This window comes from Lynx rufus, unplaced genomic scaffold (genome assembly GCF_022079265.1).
Source record: "Lynx rufus isolate CCGP_SWC_20201006 ecotype Redwood Valley unplaced genomic scaffold, mLynRuf1.p SCAF_9, whole genome shotgun sequence".
Taxonomy (NCBI): domain Eukaryota; kingdom Metazoa; phylum Chordata; class Mammalia; order Carnivora; family Felidae; genus Lynx; species Lynx rufus.
Genome location: NW_025814897.1, coordinates 113,084,119 through 113,104,851, shown reverse-complemented (window position 1 = coordinate 113,104,851; position 20,733 = coordinate 113,084,119). Strand labels below are relative to the sequence as shown.

At 59.8% G+C, this 20,733-nt stretch overlaps 1 protein-coding gene across 1 annotated transcript in view; it reads left to right on the top strand.

The window, feature by feature from the left end:
• The window catches only part of SHANK2 (SH3 and multiple ankyrin repeat domains 2), a 431,931-nt gene that overhangs the window by 90,297 nt on the left and 320,901 nt on the right, over positions 1-20,733 (top strand). Inside the window, exon 9 of the mRNA XM_047071362.1 lies at positions 9,570-9,636. Within this exon, the coding sequence (XP_046927318.1) occupies positions 9,570-9,636 (67 nt within the window). The remainder of the gene's footprint in view (positions 1-9,569; positions 9,637-20,733) is intronic.

Here is a 20,733-nt window from a genome sequence, read left to right as displayed (position 1 = left end):
GCTTTCCAGTTATAGCAAGGACGCACCAGGGTCACAGAGCCGCCTATAAATAGCTTTCCGTGTGAGGAGGCTCATTTGGCAATGGCAACAGGAGGAGGCTGCCTTCGGGGCAGGGGAGTGGGTTCTCCACATTCTGTCTGTGCCTCAGGATCAGTGACGTGGTCAGTAACGTGGACACTGGCAGCTTCTCGCCCCGCCTGGTCCTAACTCCAGGGGCCGGCCAAGCGGATGCACCGTGGGCACCCCAGCAAGGCAGCGGCATCTCTAGGGTACTCACTGCCCGCCGCCGGGAGCCAGGGAGACCAAGGGCAACATCACAAGGGGGCACCTTTATCACTATGAAAGTGTTCATGCCCCTCCACCCGCCCTGAGCAGGAAGGCAGGAGTTTGTTGGCCCCCACTCGGAGCTCAGCATTAGACCAGATGATGGGTGGGAGAGGATGCAGGCCCACTTGATACTTGGGCTCAGGTAGAGTTGTTTCCTTATCTAGAATGCAAGCTTACACACAGAGACCGGGGAGAGCTTTGAGTGCTGGGGGCATGGGACGTGGCACGTGGTAGTGCTCAGTTGATGGTAGCAGGGTGCGTGGGTGGGTGGATGGTGGATGGATGGATGGATGGATGGATGGATAACAGGGTGACTGGATGGGTAAAGGGAAGGGTGGATAAGTAGATGGAGGGGTAGACGGTTGAGTGGATGGATGACTGGGTAGTTGGTTGAGTGGATGGATGACTGGGTAGTTGGTTGAGTGCGTGGATGACTGGGTAGTTGGTTGAGTGCGTGGATGACTGGGTAGACGGTTGAGTGCGTGGATGACTGGGTAGACGGTTGAGTGCGTGGATGACTGGGTAGACGGTTGAGTGCGTGGATGACTGGGTAGACGGTTGAGTGCATGGATGACTGGGTAGACGGTTGAGTGCATGGATGACTGGGTAGACGGTTGAGTGCATGGATGACTGGGTAGACGGTTGAGTGCATGGATGACTGGGTAGTTGGTTGAGTGCATGGATGACTGGGTAGACGGTTGAGTGCATGGATGACTGGGTAGACGGTTGAGTGCATGGATGACTGGGTAGACGGTTGAGTGCATGGATGACTGGGTAGACGGTTGAGTGCATGGATGACTGGGTAGTTGGTTGAGTGCATGGATGACTGGGTAGACGGTTGAGTGGATGGATGACTGGGTAGACGGTTGAGTGGATGGATGACTGTGTAGTTGGTTGAGTGGATGGATGACTGGGTAGATGGTTGAGTGGATGGATGACTGGGTAGATGATTGAGTGGATGGATGACTGGGTAGTTGGTTGAGTGGATGGATGACTGGGTAGACGGTTGAGTGCATGGATGACTGGGTAGATGGTTGAGTGCATGGATGACTGGGTAGTTGGTTGAGTGCATGGATGACTGGGTAGACGGTTGAGTGGATGGATGACTGGGTAGACGGTTGAGTGGATGGATGACTGGGTAGACGGTTGAGTGGATGGATGACTGGGTAGACGGTTGAGTGGATGGATGACTGGGTAGATGATTGAGTGGATGGATGACTGGGTAGTTGGTTGAGTGGATGGATGACTGGGTAGACGGTTGAGTGCATGGATGACTGGGTAGTTGGTTGAGTGCATGGATGACTGGGTAGTTGGTTGAGTGCATGGATGACTGGGTAGATGGTTGAGTGGATGGATGACTGGGTAGACGGTTGAGTGGATGGATGACTGGGTAGACGGTTGAGTGGATGGATGACTGGGTAGTTGGTTGAGTGGATGGATGACTGGGTAGTTGGTTGAGTGCATGGATGACTGGGTAGACGGTTGAGTGCATGGATGACTGGGTAGTTGGTTGAGTGCATGGATGACTGGGTAGACGGTTGAGTGCATGGATGACTGGGTAGACGGTTGAGTGCATGGATGACTGGGTAGTTGGTTGAGTGCATGGATGACTGGGTAGTTGGTTGAGTGGATGGATGATTGGGTAGATGGTTGAGTGGATGGATGACTGGGTAGATGGTTGAGTGGATGGATGACTGGGTAGTTGGTTGAGTGCATGGATGACTGGGTAGTTGGTTGAGTGCATGGATGACTGGGTAGATGGTTGAGTGGATGGATGACTGGGTAGACGGTTGAGTGGATGGATGACTGGGTAGACGGTTGAGTGCATGGATGACTGGGTAGTTGGTTGAGTGCATGGATGACTGGGTAGATGGTTGAGTGGATGGATGACTGGGTAGACGGTTGAGTGGATGGATGACTGGGTAGACGGTTGAGTGGATGGATGACTGGGTAGTTGGTTGAGTGGATGGATGACTGGGTAGTTGGTTGAGTGCATGGATGACTGGGTAGACGGTTGAGTGCATGGATGACTGGGTAGTTGGTTGAGTGCATGGATGACTGGGTAGTTGGTTGAGTGGATGGATGATTGGGTAGATGGTTGAGTGGATGGATGACTGGGTAGACGGTTGAGTGGATGGATGACTGGGTAGACGGTTGAGTGGATGGATGACTGGGTAGATGATTGAGTGGATGGATGACTGGGTAGTTGGTTGAGTGGATGGATGACTGGGTAGACGGTTGAGTGCATGGATGACTGGGTAGTTGGTTGAGTGCATGGATGACTGGGTAGTTGGTTGAGTGCATGGATGACTGGGTAGATGGTTGAGTGGATGGATGACTGGGTAGACGGTTGAGTGGATGGATGACTGGGTAGACGGTTGAGTGGATGGATGACTGGGTAGTTGGTTGAGTGGATGGATGACTGGGTAGTTGGTTGAGTGCATGGATGACTGGGTAGACGGTTGAGTGCATGGATGACTGGGTAGTTGGTTGAGTGCATGGATGACTGGGTAGACGGTTGAGTGCATGGATGACTGGGTAGACGGTTGAGTGCATGGATGACTGGGTAGTTGGTTGAGTGCATGGATGACTGGGTAGTTGGTTGAGTGGATGGATGATTGGGTAGATGGTTGAGTGGATGGATGACTGGGTAGATGGTTGAGTGGATGGATGACTGGGTAGTTGGTTGAGTGCATGGATGACTGGGTAGACGGTTGAGTGCATGGATGACTGGGTAGACGGTTGAGTGCATGGATGACTGGGTAGTTGGTTGAGTGCATGGATGACTGGGTAGTTGGTTGAGTGGATGGATGACTGGGTAGTTGGTTGAGTGGATGGATGATTGGGTAGATGGTTGAGTGGATGGATGACTGGGTAGATGGTTGAGTGCATGGATGACTGGGTAGACGGTTGAGTGGATGGATGACTGGGTAGACGGTTGAGTGCGTGGATGACTGGGTAGACGGTTGAGTGCGTGGATGACTGGGTAGTTGGTTGAGTGCATGGATGACTGGGTAGACGGTTGAGTGGATGGATGACTGGGTAGTTGGTTGAGTGCATGGATGACTGGGTAGTTGGTTGAGTGCATGGATGACTGGGTAGATGGTTGAGTGGATGGATGACTGGGTAGTTGGTTGAGTGGATGGATGACTGGGTAGACGGTTGAGTGGATGGATGACGGGGTAGTTGGTTGAGTGGATGGACGACTGGGTAGTTGGTTGAGTGGATGGATGACTGGGTAGTTGGTTGAGTGGATGGATGACTGGGTAGACGGTTGAGTGGATGGATGACTGGGTAGTTGGTTGAGTGGATGGATGACTGGGTAGTTGGTTGAGTGGATGGGTGGGTGGCTGGCATGAACCCACAGAGGGTATTGTGCACACAGTGCTCGGGTCTTCCAGGACGTCCTGTGGAAGGGTGGCCTGATATAGGATGGGTAGAAATAGATCAGCAGAGAGGGCCAACCAGCTTTCTTTGTGCCCTCCTCCCCTGTGTGTGGGGTCAGTTTTCCTCTGTCAGATCTCCCCCTGCCCTCAGTCCCCTAGGCTCTTTGCTCCTGGTACTGCACGATGCCCCCTCCACCATGCTGAGCCCCTCACTCTGTTCCTTACGTTCCTCATGTTGGTCTCGAAGCCATACAGGGGTAGGGGCACAGCAGTCTAGGCGACGGTGTGGGATTCCAGCTGTCTGGTGAGGGACAGCCCTGACGGTAGGGGTGGGGGTTCGCCTGGGGCCCCCAGCTTCCAGCACAAAGCCTGGTTCCTAGTAGGTGTGCAGTTGGGTCAGCCCCCCTTCTTGACTTTGGGAAGGACAACGGGCAGGTGTCGGCGTGGGTTGTGGGTGGCACCTCATATCCTGCTGTGACGCACACAGCCCCCCACCTGCCCCAGTGTCCCCTAAACACGCTGTCCCCGTGTGTATCTAGTACAGCCCTTTGGCAAAAGACACGGACGGTTTGGGGGCACCCCTGATGAGGCGCCCTAAACCTTTCCCTGCTTACTGATGGGCAGAGTGTGGGTCTGTGGGTGTGCCCCACCACGGCCCAGTGTGTCTGTCCACAGGAAACCCTCTCGCCTCATCGATGAGGTGGGTGCAGGGCCTGGGTGGGCCAGAGGACCTACCTAATTCACAGGTAGATTCGAAGCATGCTCCCGGCTAACTCCGAGGGTGCTCCCTGGTAACTCGGAGCGTGCTCCCTGCTCCTGTGTGCACTGTCTGAGGCCTCCCTCCCACCCCCTTCATCCCAGCACCCCCCATGCCTCGTGGGGAGTTGGCTGTTCCAAAGCTCAGGCATCTCTCCAACACCTCCTGGCCTGTTCATCCATACTTGACCTTCTGTCCTGCTGGTCCACACAGGTGCACTTTTGCCTTTTTTTGTTTAATTGTAAAATGTACAAACCAGAAGTCTTACTGTCTTAGTCTGTTCAGTGGCGTTGAGTACCTTGTTCTGAAACCATCACCACCATCCGTCTCCAGAACTCTCCGTCTTGCAAAACTGAAGCTCTGTCTCCATGAAGCACGGACCCCCGGCCCCTCCTCCAGCCCCGGTGCCCACCATCCACTCTCCGTCTCCGGGAATCTGGAGACCCCGGGGGCCTCGCGTGAGTGGATCACACGTGAGCATCCACTCATCTGTTGACGGGCCCGGGGGTGCCTCTGTCGTTGGCTGTTGTGAGTGGCGCTGCTGTGAACGTGCGTGTGTAGGTACCTCTTTGGACCCCTGCTTTCTGAATCTGTCCTTGCTGCCATAATGGAAGACCACAGACCAGGGGGCTTGAACAACAGACAGTTCTGGGGGCTGGAGCTCCAAGGTCGGGTGTGGCACAGTTGGGTTCTGGTGGGGCCTCTCTTGCTGGCCTTCTTGCCGTGTCCTCATGTGGTCGGGGGGAGAGAGAGCGTCTCTGGTATCCCCCTCTTACAAGGTTGCAGATCCCCCGACAGGGGCTACACCCTCATGACCTCGTGTCACCCTAACTACCTCCCAAAGACCCACCTCCAAATTCCATTCCCCTTGGGGGTTACTTTTCAACACAGGGTGGGGGTGGGTGGGTAGGGCACAGACATTAAGTATGCAACACTCCACCCCCTGAGCCCCCAAATCCATGTCTTTCTGGCATGGAAAGCACGCTGATTTCACCTTACAGCCCCCCAAAGTCTTACCTCACTCCGGCACCATCTCTAAAGTCCCAAGTCCCACTTAAACGTCATCCAGCTCAGGTGTGCGTGAGACCCCAGGTATGGATCATCCTCAGGCCAAGCACGTCGCCCGCTGGGAACCCGTGAAACCGACGAGCTGGGTGCTTCCAAGGTGCGACAGCGAGACCCTCACAGGCCAGACGTCCCCGTTTCCAAAAGAGAGGCTGAAACAGAAGGAAGGGGTGTCGGGTCCCCAGCGGTCTGGAGCCCAGCAGCCAGCTCCGCGAGGTCTTTCGGCTCGAGAACAGCCCTGTTTGCTTCGGTGCCCTGGCCTGCGGGCTCGCCAGGGCAGCAGCCTCACCCCTGCTCTGCAGGGCGGTCCCACCCACAAGGCTCCTGGTGGAACCCAGGCAGTGGCCTGGTAGTCTCCGAATCTCCTTCTGGAAGAGTGTTGCATGTTTGCCGCCCAGGAGCTACTGTCCCCTCTCGTCCAAACCAAGAAGCCCCCAGCCTTCCCCGGTTACAGCCCGGCTCCGCCCTCTCAGTTCAAACTCGCGGTGTCTCTGCTCCCATGATCCCGTGCGCTCTTTGTCCAGTGGTAGTCCGGCTACGCCACGCGCACGGTCTTCTCTTCAGAGCACGCTTTCTCACTGTTTGCGACAGGCACGGGCCGAGGATGTTCCCCAGGCTTCGCGTTCTGGCTCCTTCTTGCTTAAGCCCTCCGCCTCCGGTTCGTCTCCCCTGACCTGTCACCACGAGGAGCCTGCTGTTCCTTCGCTCTGCATAGACGTCTCCTCCACCAAATTCCCAACTCTCGCTCGTGCGTTCTGCCTTCCGCACAACCCTAGGACGTGAGCACCAGTCGGCCGAGCCGTTGGCGACTTTATAATGCATTTCCTCGTGATTTGGTGGGCGAGTCCATCAGAATGGCCTTGACCATCCGTGCACCCCAGACCTCTTCCAGCCCCTGCCACCCCCGCTCCCAAAGCTGCTTCCGCACTGGCGGGCATTTGTTACAGTGGCCCCACCCCAGGACCCAGACCCGCACTCACCAGGGAAACAGAGCCAGCGGGATGCTCGTGTGCACACGGGCGCGCGCGCGCACGCGCACACACACACACACCCCTGTGTGGTGGCTGAGAAGTCCGGGGCTGATGCTGTGACAAGCTGGAGGCCCAGGCAGTGATGTGCAGGTCTCAGTCTGAAAGCTGGCGGGCCTGAGGCTCAGCTGGTACTTCCATCCGGGTCTGAAGGTCGGAAGAGACCTACCCGCCAGCTCAGCCGTCTGGCAGGCGGACTTCCTGCTCAGTCAGACTCTTTGTTCTGCTCAGACCTTCAACTGGTGGGACGAGGCCCACCAGAGCCGGGGAGCGCTGGCGGCTTTACTGAGCCTGCTGAGTCGGACGTTCGTGTCGTCCAGAAACGCCCGCGCAGACACACCCACGGTAGTTTTGGGCCGACTGTCTGGGCACCCCCGTGGCTCAGGCAAGATGACACATACAGGGGCGCCTGGGTGGCGCAGTCGGTTAGGTGTCCGACTTCAGCCAGGTCACGGTCTCGCGGTCCGTGAGTTCGAGCCCCGCGTCGGGCTCTGCGCTGATGGCTCAGAGCCTGGAGCCTGTTTCGGATTCTGTGTCTCGCTCTCCCTCTCTCTCTGCCCCTCCCCTGCTCGTGCTTGCTCTCTGTTTCCCTCAAAAACAAATACACATTAAAACAAAGTCTTAGGGGCGCCGGGGTGGCTCAGTCGGTTGAGCGCCCGACTTCGGCTCAGGTCATGATCTCGCGAGATCTCGCGTGATCTCGCGTGAGTTCGAGCCCCGCGTCAGGCTCTGGGCTGATGGCTCGGAGCCTGGAGCCTGTTTCCGATTCTGCGTCTCCCTCTCTCTCTGCCCCTCCCCCGTTCATGCTCTGTCTCTCTCTGTCCCAAAAATAAATAAAAAAACGTTGAAAAAAAAATTAAAAAAAAAAAAAAAAGATGACACATACAATTAACCATCATACCCGCTTTCGGTCCCTTCGGGTCTGACCCCGGAGGTAGAATTGCTACGTCACGCAGTCATTCTCTCACTTCCCGAGGCCCTCCAAGCTGCTTCCCACGGTGGCTGAGCCTTCTTACCTTAACAGCAGCAGGGCGCGCCTGGGCGCAAACAGGCCGGGCTCTCCACATCCTCGCCAGCACTTACTATCTTCTGGCTTTTGATAGTAGCCGCCCATCTTGGCAGACCCAGGGGCCGCCCCTGAACCGCTCTTTGCCTTCTGGCTTTCCCTGGCGTCAGCAGCGGCTCCCGTGGCTGGTCTTCCACTGGCAAGCCGGGGAGGGCCCGGCCTCGGCGGCCGGCCGCTCCTCTCGGGCGGCATCCTTGGAGGGCACCCGTGGAAAGCAGCGTCGCTCCTGAGGGCGGGGGCCCGGGATCCCTGGGTGTCTGGCCCCCCCAGCCTCTGCGAAGCTGCCTCCATCAGGACACTCCAGGGCAGCGGGCCCGACGGGTTGGAGAGATCTACATCGAGGCAGTTTCTTGTGACCAGCTGGTTCGCGTGACTGTGGGGGCTGGCGAGTCTGGGATCCGTAGGGCGGGCGGGAGGCTCGGGCGGGAGTCGCTTCTCCAGGAAATCAGGGTTTGCTAATAAGGCCTCCAGATGATTGGCCGAGTCCCACCCGCGTCATCACCGCAGGGCTGTAGATGTGCATGTGTCTCCAGGCTGGCACCTGCAGGCCTGGCTCCCGTGGGTGTAGACCGTCGCCTGTGGTGCCGAGAGCCCTGCCCACGTGCTTCTGGCGCCTGGTCTCCCTCCCCCTCCAGCCCCGCCCCGGCGTTTTCGTGTCAGCCCACAGATCCGTGGGGCCCGCGTTGGGAGCGTTTCCCGTAGGTGTTGGTTCTGATCTTCTGCACGCATGCAAGGGTGGGATTTTTTCCACCAAACTGAAATCTGGTGAAGAGCTTTGGGTACTTTTTTGAGGATTCCCTTCTCCCTGCTTATGGGGAGTGGCTCGTGTCTAATCAGAAGGACGGGACGCACGGGCATGCCGGGCGGAGTACAGGACACGGTCCAGGGGCCCTCCAGGCGCAGGCTCACTGAGCGCCCCACCCTGCTCCTGTGCAGATGGTCCCTGCTGGGGACCTTCTGGGCAGACGCTTGCTCTCCTGTGGGTTCTCGTGGAATGAGAGCCTCACCTTGTCGAGTGGCCCGGGGCTTTGCGGGGGGTGAGCACGATGTGTGGGGGCCGATGGAGCCCGTGGCTGCCGTTTTGAGAGTCATGACTGGGGTGCTGGGGGCTCAGTCGGTGGTGCGTCTGAGTCTTGATCTCGGCTCAGGTCAGGATCTCACGGTTTGGGAGTTGGAGCCCTGCTCTGTGATGGCAGCACGGAGCCTGCTTGGGATTCTCTCTCCCTTTCTCCCTCTCTCTCTCTCTCTCTCTCTCCCTCTCCCTCTCCCTCTCCCTCTCCCTCCCTCTCCCTCCCTCTCAAATAAACAAACCGATTAAAAAACTTTTTCTAAGAAGAGTCAGGACTGTTCTCCCCGCTTGTGATAACATGCATGGGCCTGGAGGGCAGCAAGCTAAGCGAATTAAGTCACACGAGACATAAACCATACAATCTCATCGATACGTGGAATCTAAAAGTCCAAACCCACCGGAAGAGAGGTCAGACGTGTGGTTGCCGAGGCAGGGGACAGGGGGTGGGCGGGGGGGGGGGGGGCAGGAGGCACTGACTTCCAGGTAAAAGGTGGGCTGGTGGCCGAGATGTGGCGTTCTGCCCGGGGACTGGCGCTCACCCTGCCGTAGGTGTGCTGGCAAGTTGCCAAGAGAGCAGATCCTAGAAGTTCTCATCCCGGGGAGAAGGGTCTCTGTAGCCACATGCGGTGACAGAGGTTAACTAACCGAGTTGTGACCTTCCCACCGTCGCCGGCGGTCAAGGTGTTTCCTCGCGCACCTTAACCTCACACGCTGTTGAGTGTCGGTTACATCTGAATAAAACCGAAAATAAGGGTGTACGTGTCGTCTTTCTGGGGGGCCCTGGTTGGGCCCGCCGTGCGGTGCGGCCGTCGGCGGCGTGGACGGGTGCGAACGTTAGGCTCTGCGCTAACGTGATGTCTGCTCTTGGCAGGTGGCGATCATAGCGGGCAACTTTGAGCTGGCGGAGTACATCAAGAACCACAAGGAGACGGACATCGGTGAGTAGGCTCGGGGGGCGGGGCTCCGTCCGGCGAGGAGACAGCCCCCGCCGTCTCCCACCCCCGCGATGGCGGCTCCGCGTCCGCAGTTAGCAAACTGTGACGGAGAGCGCGGCCCTGGCCGCCGCGCCGTCTCCTCGCTCGCGCGTCCTCAGTACGCACGCGGTGGGCGGAGGGCACCGCTGTCCCCCTGGGGCCTCGAGTTCATTTGCGGCTGACCTAGGCTCGTTGTCCTGAATCGCACGCCTCCCCGCGTGAACTCAGAGGCGGCGGTGAGCGAGGCGGAGGGGAGACCGGTGTCGCCCCGCGTCCCCGTCTCTGCGTCCGTTCCTCTGCCCCCGCGGGGGTGCTCACGACTGTTCCCCTCTCTAGTACCCCTTGTGCCGACCAGAAGGACTGTCTCTGGGGCCCCTCCTCCGGCCCATCGCCCTGCCGGTGGCTGGGCCCGCTCTTGCATCTTGGAAGAGCCCGCCGGCCTGTTTCCTCCAGCCCCGGGCTTGCACAGGACTTGCAGCGGGGAGCAGTCCCATTGGACCAGCGGTGGTGAGCTTTCACAGATGGTACCGATCCGTGGACGGGGTGGGCGGTGGGCTCCCAGGTGCCTGGGAAGGTGGCTGGATGGCGTCTGTGTCTCACCGCCTGTGCCCCTCCCCCCGTGTTTGAGCGAAAGCACGTGTCTGGCTGTCGAGTCTTTACCGTGTGTGATGTGTGGCTGGCACCCACCTTGGGTCTGAGAACCGAACAAGGATGCGGAGCCAGGAGCTTTGCTGGAGTCACCCCGGGCTGTGCGCCGGGCATCGGGGCCTCCCGAAGGCCGAGCCCGATGCCGACGCCAGTCCCTCCCGTGAGCCAGGGCAAGCCGCTGCGTTGCTCTGAGGCCGGCGCCCCCGGGAGCGCGTCGTAAAGATGTGATGAGTCCACATCTGCCGTGCGACTCAGAATGAAGTGAGCCCGCGGGTGCCAGCAGCTCCCTCCCGACGTCGTCCCCGGGACGGAGGGCCGCGCGGTGGGATGGGGTTGTCTCCAGGTCGAAGTATCAGACGCTGTTCCGGGAATCGGGGCTCTTTGAAGCAGGACGCAGAGCCGAGGCGGGGCAGGGAGCGTGTGCGGGCCTCACCCCACGACCGCGGCGGGGACGCGTCTCTTGAGTTGAGCTGTCTCTGACCCTAACGGGCCCTCCTTACTGCTCTGAGCACAAACCTTGATGGGCAGGAGGGAGTTGGGAAGTGGCTTTCCCACGCTGGCTCCTGGAGGGGGGCCGAGAGCCCCGTATATCCACGCTCCTGGCCCGCCCCACTGCCAGTACGAGGACCAGCCCCTAAATGGTCCTACTCACAAAGTGACACATCCCTTGAGGTACCGAGTTGATTTTAAGACAAAAAGTGGGGAGCTTCCTGACTGTCTCCTCCGTTTTGAGATTTTGAGATTCCCTACATGGGATGCAGACTCTCGGACCAACTGAGGGCTTTTCCTACGATGGAAGGATTCCTGTGTGTTGGGTGAATACGTTTGAATCACCGCTCGCCCATTCTGACCAATGATTTATTTAGACTATGAAGGGCAGCCCTCCCGAGACCTGGGGACACCCCCGCAGGCTTGTACGTCGTCCGTATCTATCAGTCCTGGGGCTGAGGTCTGCGGCATTTACTCCGAACCTGTGTAAGACCACCCAGGCTCCGTGAAGACACAGGGCCAGCTTTTCGGTCACGCGAGGCAGGGGTCCGCCCCTCCTGTCCCCTGCATTGTGGGCTTTTCCACCGTGTGCCCTGCAGGGAAGGGGTGGTCTGCTCCTTGTGGGGTCCCTTCGGCACCTCCAAAGAAGGAAAGGAGACCTCTCCTTTCCCCCGAGTTTCTGACGAGGGGTCTGACTGTGGTCCAGCAAACGGCCCTGTTGGTCCTTTGTGGGCATAGACATCCCTCAACGTGCTGATTCACTGACGCTGTCAGCCTGTTGTAAAACCCCGATTCAGCCCTGTGCGCACTGAGCCTCTGCCCTGTGCCTCGCTTGTTCCCGGCGAGGAGCAGGTGCCCTGTGCGGTGGGAGTCTGGGCGGGGCAGCGCCTGCACCGGGCAGGAAGTCCGAACCTGGGAAGGCTTGAAGCTCAGGGCAGCCTCACCCACGGCGTGCAAGCCGCTTTGCCTCCATTCAGGGGCACCGTGCTTTAGACGGAGTTCCCGGAGGCCCCTGTCCTCACCCACCGCCCCGAATAAGCTCCCACCTAAGGAACTGGTGGTTCCTCCCCGCGTCCTGACTCCTCCTTGACTGCGCGTTGCCCTCTGACACCTCGCTTGTCTCCCACAGGAAGTGTTGGAGGTCCCGGCAATGCTCCTGCAGCACGGGGTCACGGGGAGACCTTGCAGGTGAAGGGTGCCCCCTGGTAGCGGCTGTCTGGGACTGGGACAGGGACACGGAGCGGGATGGAGGAGGACACGCGGGGTGCAGGGTCACCTCCACAAGGTGGCCCCACGGGAGTCCGGGCTCTGAAATCCAGAGCCCCAGCCGAGCTGGTGCCTCTTTGGAGAAGTTGTGCGTCCTCAGGAAAGCCATCTGCTTCTCGCTGCTGGAGGGGGCACCCTTTTCCCTCTGGATTGAAAACAGTGTATTTTTCTGGAACCCCCTTAGGGAGCCCCCAGGGGTGCCTGAACCAGCTGGTACCCAGGTGCCTATCACTTCTTTCCACGATGACTCTTCATCGAGCACCTTCTCCCACTCAGGCCCTGTGCCTGTTTGGGGACCTTCTTCCCCAGAGACCTTCGTCCGCCTGAGGCCTGGCCGGGGAGGAAGTGTGAGCCACAGAGCCTGATGCCCCCTTTGCCACCCTGCCCCGGGTTCCGGAGCACAGGTGAAAGTCCCTTCCCGAGCGGGACAGGCTACTAACCCGTCACCCCATCACCAGAGAACAGCAAGCGACTGTTCAGAAAACTAGACTCTTTTGTGCACGTTTCCTCTTTGATTGGTGCATCCGCCCATTTCCCCCGTGTCCTGGACCCGTGCCACCCTGGCTGCTTCCTCGTCCCCCCTCCCCCTCAGTGAGTCTTCTGAGCTGCTGGCTGTCGTTCCCCAAACAGTTCGGGAACCACTGCCCCCCCCGCCCCACCCCCACCACCATTCCTGTTCCTGACTGATCATGAGTTGCCGACCCAAACCTCCAGTGTTCCCCGGCACCCAGCAGTGCGTGCCAAGTGTGGGGTGTGCCTGGGGAACTCTGCGGACGGAGATGGCCAGAGCCGCCCCCAGGGAGCCCGACTCGGGGGCCTGGCGTGGTATCTGTAGTCACCGGTCTGTGTCCCCCCAGCATTCCGGTGCTGGGCTTCCAAAGGCCAGACCCACCTGTGCCTCCCGGGACCCCCCGCCGGCCTGCCCCACCCCCGGCTTGGGTGGGCTTGCTTCGACCGTGAGGACGGACCACTTGCCAGTGTCCTGGGGTTGCCATAAAGAGTCGCCGGCAGCCAGGCAGCGGGAATCAACGGAGATTTATTCTGCCTCCGTTCTGGAGACCGGACGTGCCGAGTCGAGGTGCTGGTGTGGTCGGTCCGTCCTTGCCTCCCTCCGGTTCTGATGGGACCCGGCGTCCCTTGGCATCCCTCGGGTGATAGGCGTGGCCCCGTCTTTGTCGCTGCTGCACATGGCCCACTCACTGCACCTGTGTCCCCGGTCCCCTCCCCTTTCTCTGATAAGGGCGCGAGTCTTTGTATCTAAAGCCGCCCGAAATCCAGGATGCTCTCGTCTTGAGATTCTTAAGTTGATCCAGGGACTAGGACTCACACGTCTTTTGGGGGCTACGTCAGCCGCCATCGAGGGCACGCACGTTGTCACACGACTGTCCTTCTGAGGCTGTTACCTCCGCGAAGGTACGCGTCCCTGGCGGGGATGTGTTTGCCAGAGTATTGTGATGTTTTGCCCTCCCTCCGAGTCTGGGGGTGCAGAGCTTATGGGGGGACGGGGAGAGCAGGCATGGGGCGGTGGGCAGCATCGGGGACACAGTTCTCTACCCTTTCACCACGCAGTTCTGGGGCCGTGCTGCAGTGAGGGTCTCTAGTGTGCTGTTTGTGAGTCTCCGTGGCCACGTGGCTCTCCGATTCCACCCTCTGTGGCCTGGCTCCCGACCCCCATCCTCGTGACCTGTGAGGGTGCCGTCACTATCTGTCAAGGTCAAGGCCACTCCGCTGTCGGCCCCTGGACCCTCGGGTGCCGGGTGTCCAGCGTGATTGCTGGGGGGCTTCAGCTTGTCCCACGTGCCCTGGCTCTCCTCCTGTCAGCCTCACGAGTCCTGGCGGGGGTGCCGGGGAGGACAGGATGGGGCCGTGTTTCTACTGTACGATCTGCATTAAATCTTGACTTAGAAGCTACCCCGCGGCATAGGAGAAACGTGGAAGACGGGGACGCGTGTCCTGAACTTGAGGCTGCGGGCCCTTGCCTCTGTCGGGACGGCCCGTGATGCTCACTGGCAGACTTTAGCTGATCATTTAGTGGGGCTGGGGCACCGTTTTGGAGAACCAGGCTCACGTGTCGGGACTCTGGACCGAGGGAGTGAGGGTAAGGCTTCATCTGCACCCTGTTGGGTTGCATTTCCGAATAGAAGTATGGTGGACGGATCCCCCAATCCCGAGCTGCGGGTGGGGACATGGGGTCAGCGTCGATACTCAGAGGGAGTAAATTCAAAGGAGAAACGTTCTCCTGACTTGGGTAGTCGGCGACGCCTTTCTCCGAAAGACCCTTCAGATCATCAGCTAGCCTCTGCCTGGGAGCGGCGGGCCCTTTGCTTTCCGGACGGGGAAGCTCACGACCAAGAAATCAGGGCGCTGGGGATGCTCCGTCGTGGCTTTCGGGGAAGAGAGGAAGCATGCTGAAAAGCGGTGAGGTGATTAACGGGCGCTCCGAGGTCTGTAGAGTCCGGAAATGGATCTGGAATGCCGTGTGGATGCATCTCTGTCCCTTTAAAAGGGAGATTACATCTTGTCGTGAAACGTTCTGCTCTCCATCCGGCCAGCATGCATGTTGCCGGAGCCTGATGCTGTGGTTCCTTCTGTTTTGTTTTGCTTTGTTTTTTTAACTCCCTTCCCCTTTAAACAATGAGACGTGACCTCCGTTGGGTTATTTCATTTGCCGCCTCCGAGAAAGTGAGGGTGTCAAAGCCGCTGCAAACACTAAAGTTAATCCCCATTTGCTGACATCCAGTGTTGAGCTGTCGTGGAGCCCACGAGCCCCCCGGGTCTCACGGGCTGTGCCGTGGGGCGTTTACGGCGGCTTCTGTAGGACGGAGGTCCCTGTGGCGAGGCTGCCGGGGAGCGGAGAGCTCGTGTCCGAAACAGTCATGCAAATATTAAGCGTGTTGCCAGCTGATGAGCTTTGGACCGGAATACCCTGTTTTTTCCAGTCTTTGTTATTTTTGTTCTTTGCCCGGCTTTGTGGGGAGATGAACTGTCAAATGGACTGAATGGCATGGGCTGTTCCTCTTCAGCTGAACAAGGTTTGTTTTCATACATCTTGTCCGTCTGCAGTTCCAGACAGAGAAGCAAGGAGGTTTTGTTTTTCAGGATGAAGCACATTGAGCTGATGTGTGAGTTTGGGTGTCTGGGTAGCCGATTAAGAGCTACGTGGTTACTGTTGCTAGGTTTCGAGACCGAGCGCCTGTGTAATTACGCTTCCGATATGTATAGATGATGGATAGGGGGTGGTGTTTCCAAACAGATTTCTGAATGCAATATTGTGCGTGTGTGTGCGTGTGTGTGTGTGTGTAGGTGTGAGAATGTAAAACCCACGCTGATGACCGAGCGGTGATTTTCTTTTTCTTTTTTTTTAAATACCTGTTCCGTAGGTCCCACCTGCTGTGAAATAAACCAGATCTTATCTGAAAAAAGCATTCTGTTTTCCTGGCATTTTGGCTGTAAAATGTGCCACTTTACTTTGAGACATAGGGGGGCCCTTGGTGCTTGCCAGCAGGTCTGGGGGAAACCCCAAGCTCTAACCTATTTCATTTCGTCGGGTCGGATCGATGGGGGTCGGCATGGCCGGGTCTCCTCTTTACGAGCTGGAGGCAGGAGCCTCCTCAAGGAAAGCCAGGCTGCTGTCGTACCTGGAGTTGGGTGGCAATCACACAGCTGTTGTCTGGGTTCCCAGAGCCAGCTGCGGAGGAAGGGAGACATGATAAAGCCCTGGCAAGACTCTGCAGCCCAAGCGGATGTGAGCAGCACGTGGCCGGCACCTGTCACGTGGCCTGTGTTCCTGGGTCCGTGGCCTCTGCGGGGCTGCGGGAGCCGTGCAGGGCGCGCGAGCCGGACTCCCTCCCTGCTCCCTCTTTTCCCGTCTGCCGGTCGCGAGCCCGCTGCCGGGGTGCCACCCCCGCCGCCCCCACCCCCAGCCCCGCTTCTCTCCGTCTGTCAGTTGAGAAGTTTTATCCCCAGCAGCGAGCGGACGTGCCGGGACGCGAGCTAAGGCGGCACCCTGTCTGGGACGGTTCCAGGTTGCACGCGTGCCGTGTCGGGATGGGGTTTCTCGTGTGGCTGACTTCTGGCACGTGGGCTGGCGAGTGTGGACGTGGGAGCCTTCCCTGAGGTCTTTGGTTCGTCCCAAGTGCCTTGTTGTCCGAACTCCCGGCGACACCTGTCTTTGTCCCGGAAAGGTGCAGCCGTGGCACAAAGCCTTGGCTTCCCGTGGCCTGTGTGCGTCCACGTGTCTTGCCTTCCCCGCCCGTGGTCTGTCCTGAGGCTCCCCAGCACCCACGTCCCAGCCGCTTCTTGGCCCGTCAGGCGTGCCCGGGGTTTTTGGAACGGTGCCAGAGGGAGGCCGGGCGGCTGGCGATCGGTCCTGCCGTGGCCACTGCCCACAGGGGCCTTGGCTTGGTGGCTGCTGCGGGACGTGTCCGCTAGACGTGCCCAGCAAATCCTCTCACCTCCCACGTGTCTCCTTCCAGCCCTCCAGGTTGAACTATTCCCCGAACCGGAACCTCTCCTGGCTCTTGGCCTGCCGTTTTGGGGCGTTGGGGCCCCCAGGGAGGAGCCGTAGCCCCCACCCGCCCCCCAGCAGAAGGGCCCCAGACACCCACCGTCTCCCCCCGACGCTCAACCACACGTGCTCTGGAAACCCCCTTCGGTGTCAGCACACCCTCGCCCCTGACTCCCCACCACATGGGGTCCCCCTCGTCACCAGTATCACGTGGCATCACCTTCATCATCGTCACGTGAAATCCACAGGTAACGTGGATGTGCCACGCACACGTCGTTGGTGGAGGTCCACCTAACGCCCCCCGCCGGCCCGCAGGGGACCGGGAGGCAGAGCGGAATCGGCGGTGGCTTGGCGGTCAGTGCTTCCGTGAGCGCGTCCCGCCTGCGGGGCCCGCCTGTGCTCGTGCCGTCAGATCCGCCGTGGCCGTCGCTGGCCGGGCTTCCCGAGGCGGGGAAGCCCCTGGGTGACGACGTGCTGGACGAGACGCAACGTGCGCTTTCTCTCGTGCGGGCGGTGGTCGTGTTCCCACCAAACGCAGTGACTGTGTGCACCGTGCACGAAAGCGTGTGTGTGCGCGAGTCCCCACGGGAGCTAATGCTCTCGGGCACGTGGCTTTGTGTCCGCGTGAAGGTCTGGCGGGCCAGACGGAGCCCCCGGCGGGTCCCTGTGAGGACCACCCTCCTGTAGGACCTGGGGTGGGCCTGGGGCGTGGGTGGAAGGCCCCTCTCCTGACCCCGAGCGCCCGCTGCTGGGCTCCCCGTCCCTCGCTCCCCAGTACCCACTAGGCACTAAACCGGGGCTCCGGGCCCCAGGGCTGCTTCCGATTGCTGTCCCCTGACCCCGCCTGCTGGTGCTCCCAGCAGGACCCTCTGCTCTGGAGGAGGACCGCCGCGGTCTGGGTGTGCCCTCAGATGGGCGGGGACCCCCTTCTCGGGATGCGCTGCCTGGCGGGTGTGCCCCTTCTGCTCCGGGCTGGGGTCCCAGTGCCCGCTGGCCTGCGCCTGCCCCGCTCCTCCCTCCTGGGCCCCCGTCCTCCTTCGCACCTCGCCCAGTCCGGTCTCGGAGGGAGGTGAGGGATGCCCCGGGCTCCCTGGCTCTGCCTCTGCCTCCCGCCTCCTGCGGGCCTGCTTGGTCTCCCCCCTGCCTTTCCCAGCCCCCACGGCCTCTCGGTCTGCGGTCTGGTTTTTCGCCACCCCGTGACATTCTTCTTCTGCCGAGTCCGAGCTCCTGATGGAGGCCCTGGGCCAGGCTCCCAGGGTCGGCGGGGACAGGACAGCGTGATCTGGCTGAAGAGCTGGACTCGTGGTCATCAGTTCCCTGCCGAGGGGGAAGGTCCCCGCCTGTGCGAGGGAGCAGGTGGGGCTGAAGTCCACATTTGGGGGCGCCAATCCCAGTGGACTGTGGAGTCTGGACGGCTTCCCGGAGGAGGAGGAGGCGGCAGGCTGTCTTGATCCAAATAGCAAAACAAAAAGAGATCGTGCAGTTTCCGGGCCCACTCGTGCCCAGATTGCACTCGGTGCCTTTTATTGGATCACGGTGACAGCCCTGCGGGAAGGTGGCCCCGTGACTGTCCCCAGGTTCCAGGTGAGGAGACGAAGGTGTCCGGAGACATGTCACACGTCAGGTCAGAGGGCAGGGTAACAGGGAGCTGGGGTTTGGACCGAGCTTTCTGCCCTTGTGCGTCTCCTGGCCACCTGTGGTTCCCGGTCCCTCCTGAGGCCTCAGACAGGCCTGTCCTCACCACTGTTCTTGTCCCTGCTGGAGCGGGGTTCTGTCCGCCCTATGCAGTTCTGCCTCATGGGGGTCGGACAGGCAGCTCCCCTCCCGTGCTCCCCAACGCCGGGCCATGGGGACGCTCAGTCCAGAGACCCTCCCATGGATGAGCCACTGCCACCTTTCACCGAATCCTGGGGACACCTGTCCTCTGCTCTGCCCCAGTGCCCGTGGCTGACTTCCTGAGCAGGTTCTGGGTCCTGCCACGTGCCATTTTTTCCGCCTCCTTTTCCCCTTCCCTCTCCCTTCCTCCTCTCCCCCTTCTCCTCCCCCCTCCCCCTCCCCTCCTCCTCTCCCTCCCCTCCTCCTCTCCCTCCTCCTCCCCTCCTCCTCTCCCTCCTCCTCCCCCCCACTTGCCCCTCCTCCCCGCTCCCCCCTCCCCCTTCCCCTCACTTCTCCCTCCTCCCCCTTTCCCTCTCCCCCTCCCTTCTCCCTCCTCCATGCTGCTGACCTGTCCCTGAAGTCCAGTCCTCAGTATATCCCTTTGCAGGTGAAGGATTTGGTTTGAAGTTTCAGACTTCTGCTTAGCAGTGAGGGTTGATGTGCATTTTTACAAAGGGCCCAGTGTAGCCGAAGGAGCTCTGGGGTTCCGGAACACTGCTCACCCTTTACCTCCCCTGCTCGCCTTTTATCCACCCTGCTCCGGAGAGTTCCAGAATGTTGCTCGCCCTTTACCCCCTGCTCTGGAGAGTTCCTGAACACTGCTCAACCTTTACTCCCCCCCTCCACTTGCCCTTTACCCCCCTGTTCCAGAGAGTTCTGGAACACTGCTCCCCTTTACCCCCCTCCAGAGTGTTCCAGAATGCTGCTTACCCTTTACCCCCCTCCCCCTGATCGCACTTTACCCGCCCTGTTCCAGAGAGTTCCAGAATGCTGTTCGCCCTTTACCCACCTCCCCCACTCACCCTTAACCCCCCTGTTCTAGAGAGTTCCGGAACGCTGCTCGTCCTTTACCCCCCCTGTTTCAAAGAGTTCCGGAACGCTGCTCACCCTTTACCCCCCTGTTCCAGAGAGTTCCAGAATGCTGTTCGCCCTTTACCCACCTCCCCCACTCACGCTTAACTCCCCTGTTCTAGAGAGTTCCGGAACGCTACTCGCCCTTTACCCCCCTGTTCTGGAGAGTTTCAGAACACCACTTGCCCTTTACCTCCCCTGCTCACCCTTTACCCACCCTGCTCCAGAGAGTTCCAGAATGCTGCTTGCCCTTTACCCCCTGTTCCAGAGAGTTCCGGAATGCTGCTCTCCCTTTACCCCCTTGTTTCAAAGAGTTCTGTAACGCTGCTCGCCCTTTACCCCCCTGTTCCAGAGAGTTCCAGAATGCTGTTCGCCCTTTACCCACCTCCCCCACTCACCCTTAACCCCCCTGTTCTAGAGAGTTCCGGAACGCTACTCGCCCTTTACCCCCCTGTTCTGGAGAGTTTCAGAACACCACTTGCCCTTTACCTCCCCTGCTCACCCTTTACCCACCCTGCTCCAGAGAGTTCCAGAATGCTGCTTGCCCTTTACCCCCTGTTCCAGAGAGTTCCGGAATGCTGCTCTCCCTTTACCCCCTTGTTTCAAAGAGTTCTGGAACGCTGCTCGCCCTTTACCCCCCTGTTCCAGAGAGTTCCAGAATGCTGCCCACCCTTTACCGCCCTGCTCTGGAGTGTTCTGGAATGCTGCTCGCCCTTTACCCCCACCCCCCCACCCCCTGCTCTGGAGAGAAAGCCTGGTAGGGCCTCCCGAAGGGAGGACAGGCGGCTCCTAGGGGATCAGTTACTGCTCTAAGATGAGCCCCCATTCAGTCTTCACAATGAAGCCCTAGAATTTGAAGGTGTTTTCGGAAGTAATTGTCTTGTGGGGGTTCCAGTTGGTGGCCCCAGAGAACCCTGGACTCAGTGCGAGAGAGTCCAGCAGGGCGTCCCGGACCCTCCAGACCCCCGGGCGGCCCCCGTGGACCCTGCACCTGGCCTGAGTGCAGGCGGTGCTGGGAAGCGTGCTGCTCAGCGGGTGCTTGTTGTCGGGTCCCCACGCCGCGTGGGTGGGACGTCTGGGGTACGAGGGCAGGGTTGTTACGAGGCCCCTCTTCCCACCCCGTGGGGGCAAAGAACCCAACCCACACCACAACGGCCCCTGCTCAACCAGGCACGTACCCCCAGGCCGCACAGACCCTGTCCACTCCAGGGTGGCAGGTGTGGCCAGACACACGTCCCCAGGATGCACTGAGACCCTGTCCACTCCCGGGTGGCAGGTGTGGGGCCCTTGGAAACTACTGGTTCTCGAGGGGGCCCCGCTTACCTGTGCAGCCTTGCCTTTTTCCAGCCCTTTCCATGCAGGTCAGACAGCTGCTGTCCCACCTCCTTACTGGTCCTGTGTTTAAGCTGCCCCCTGTCCAGGGC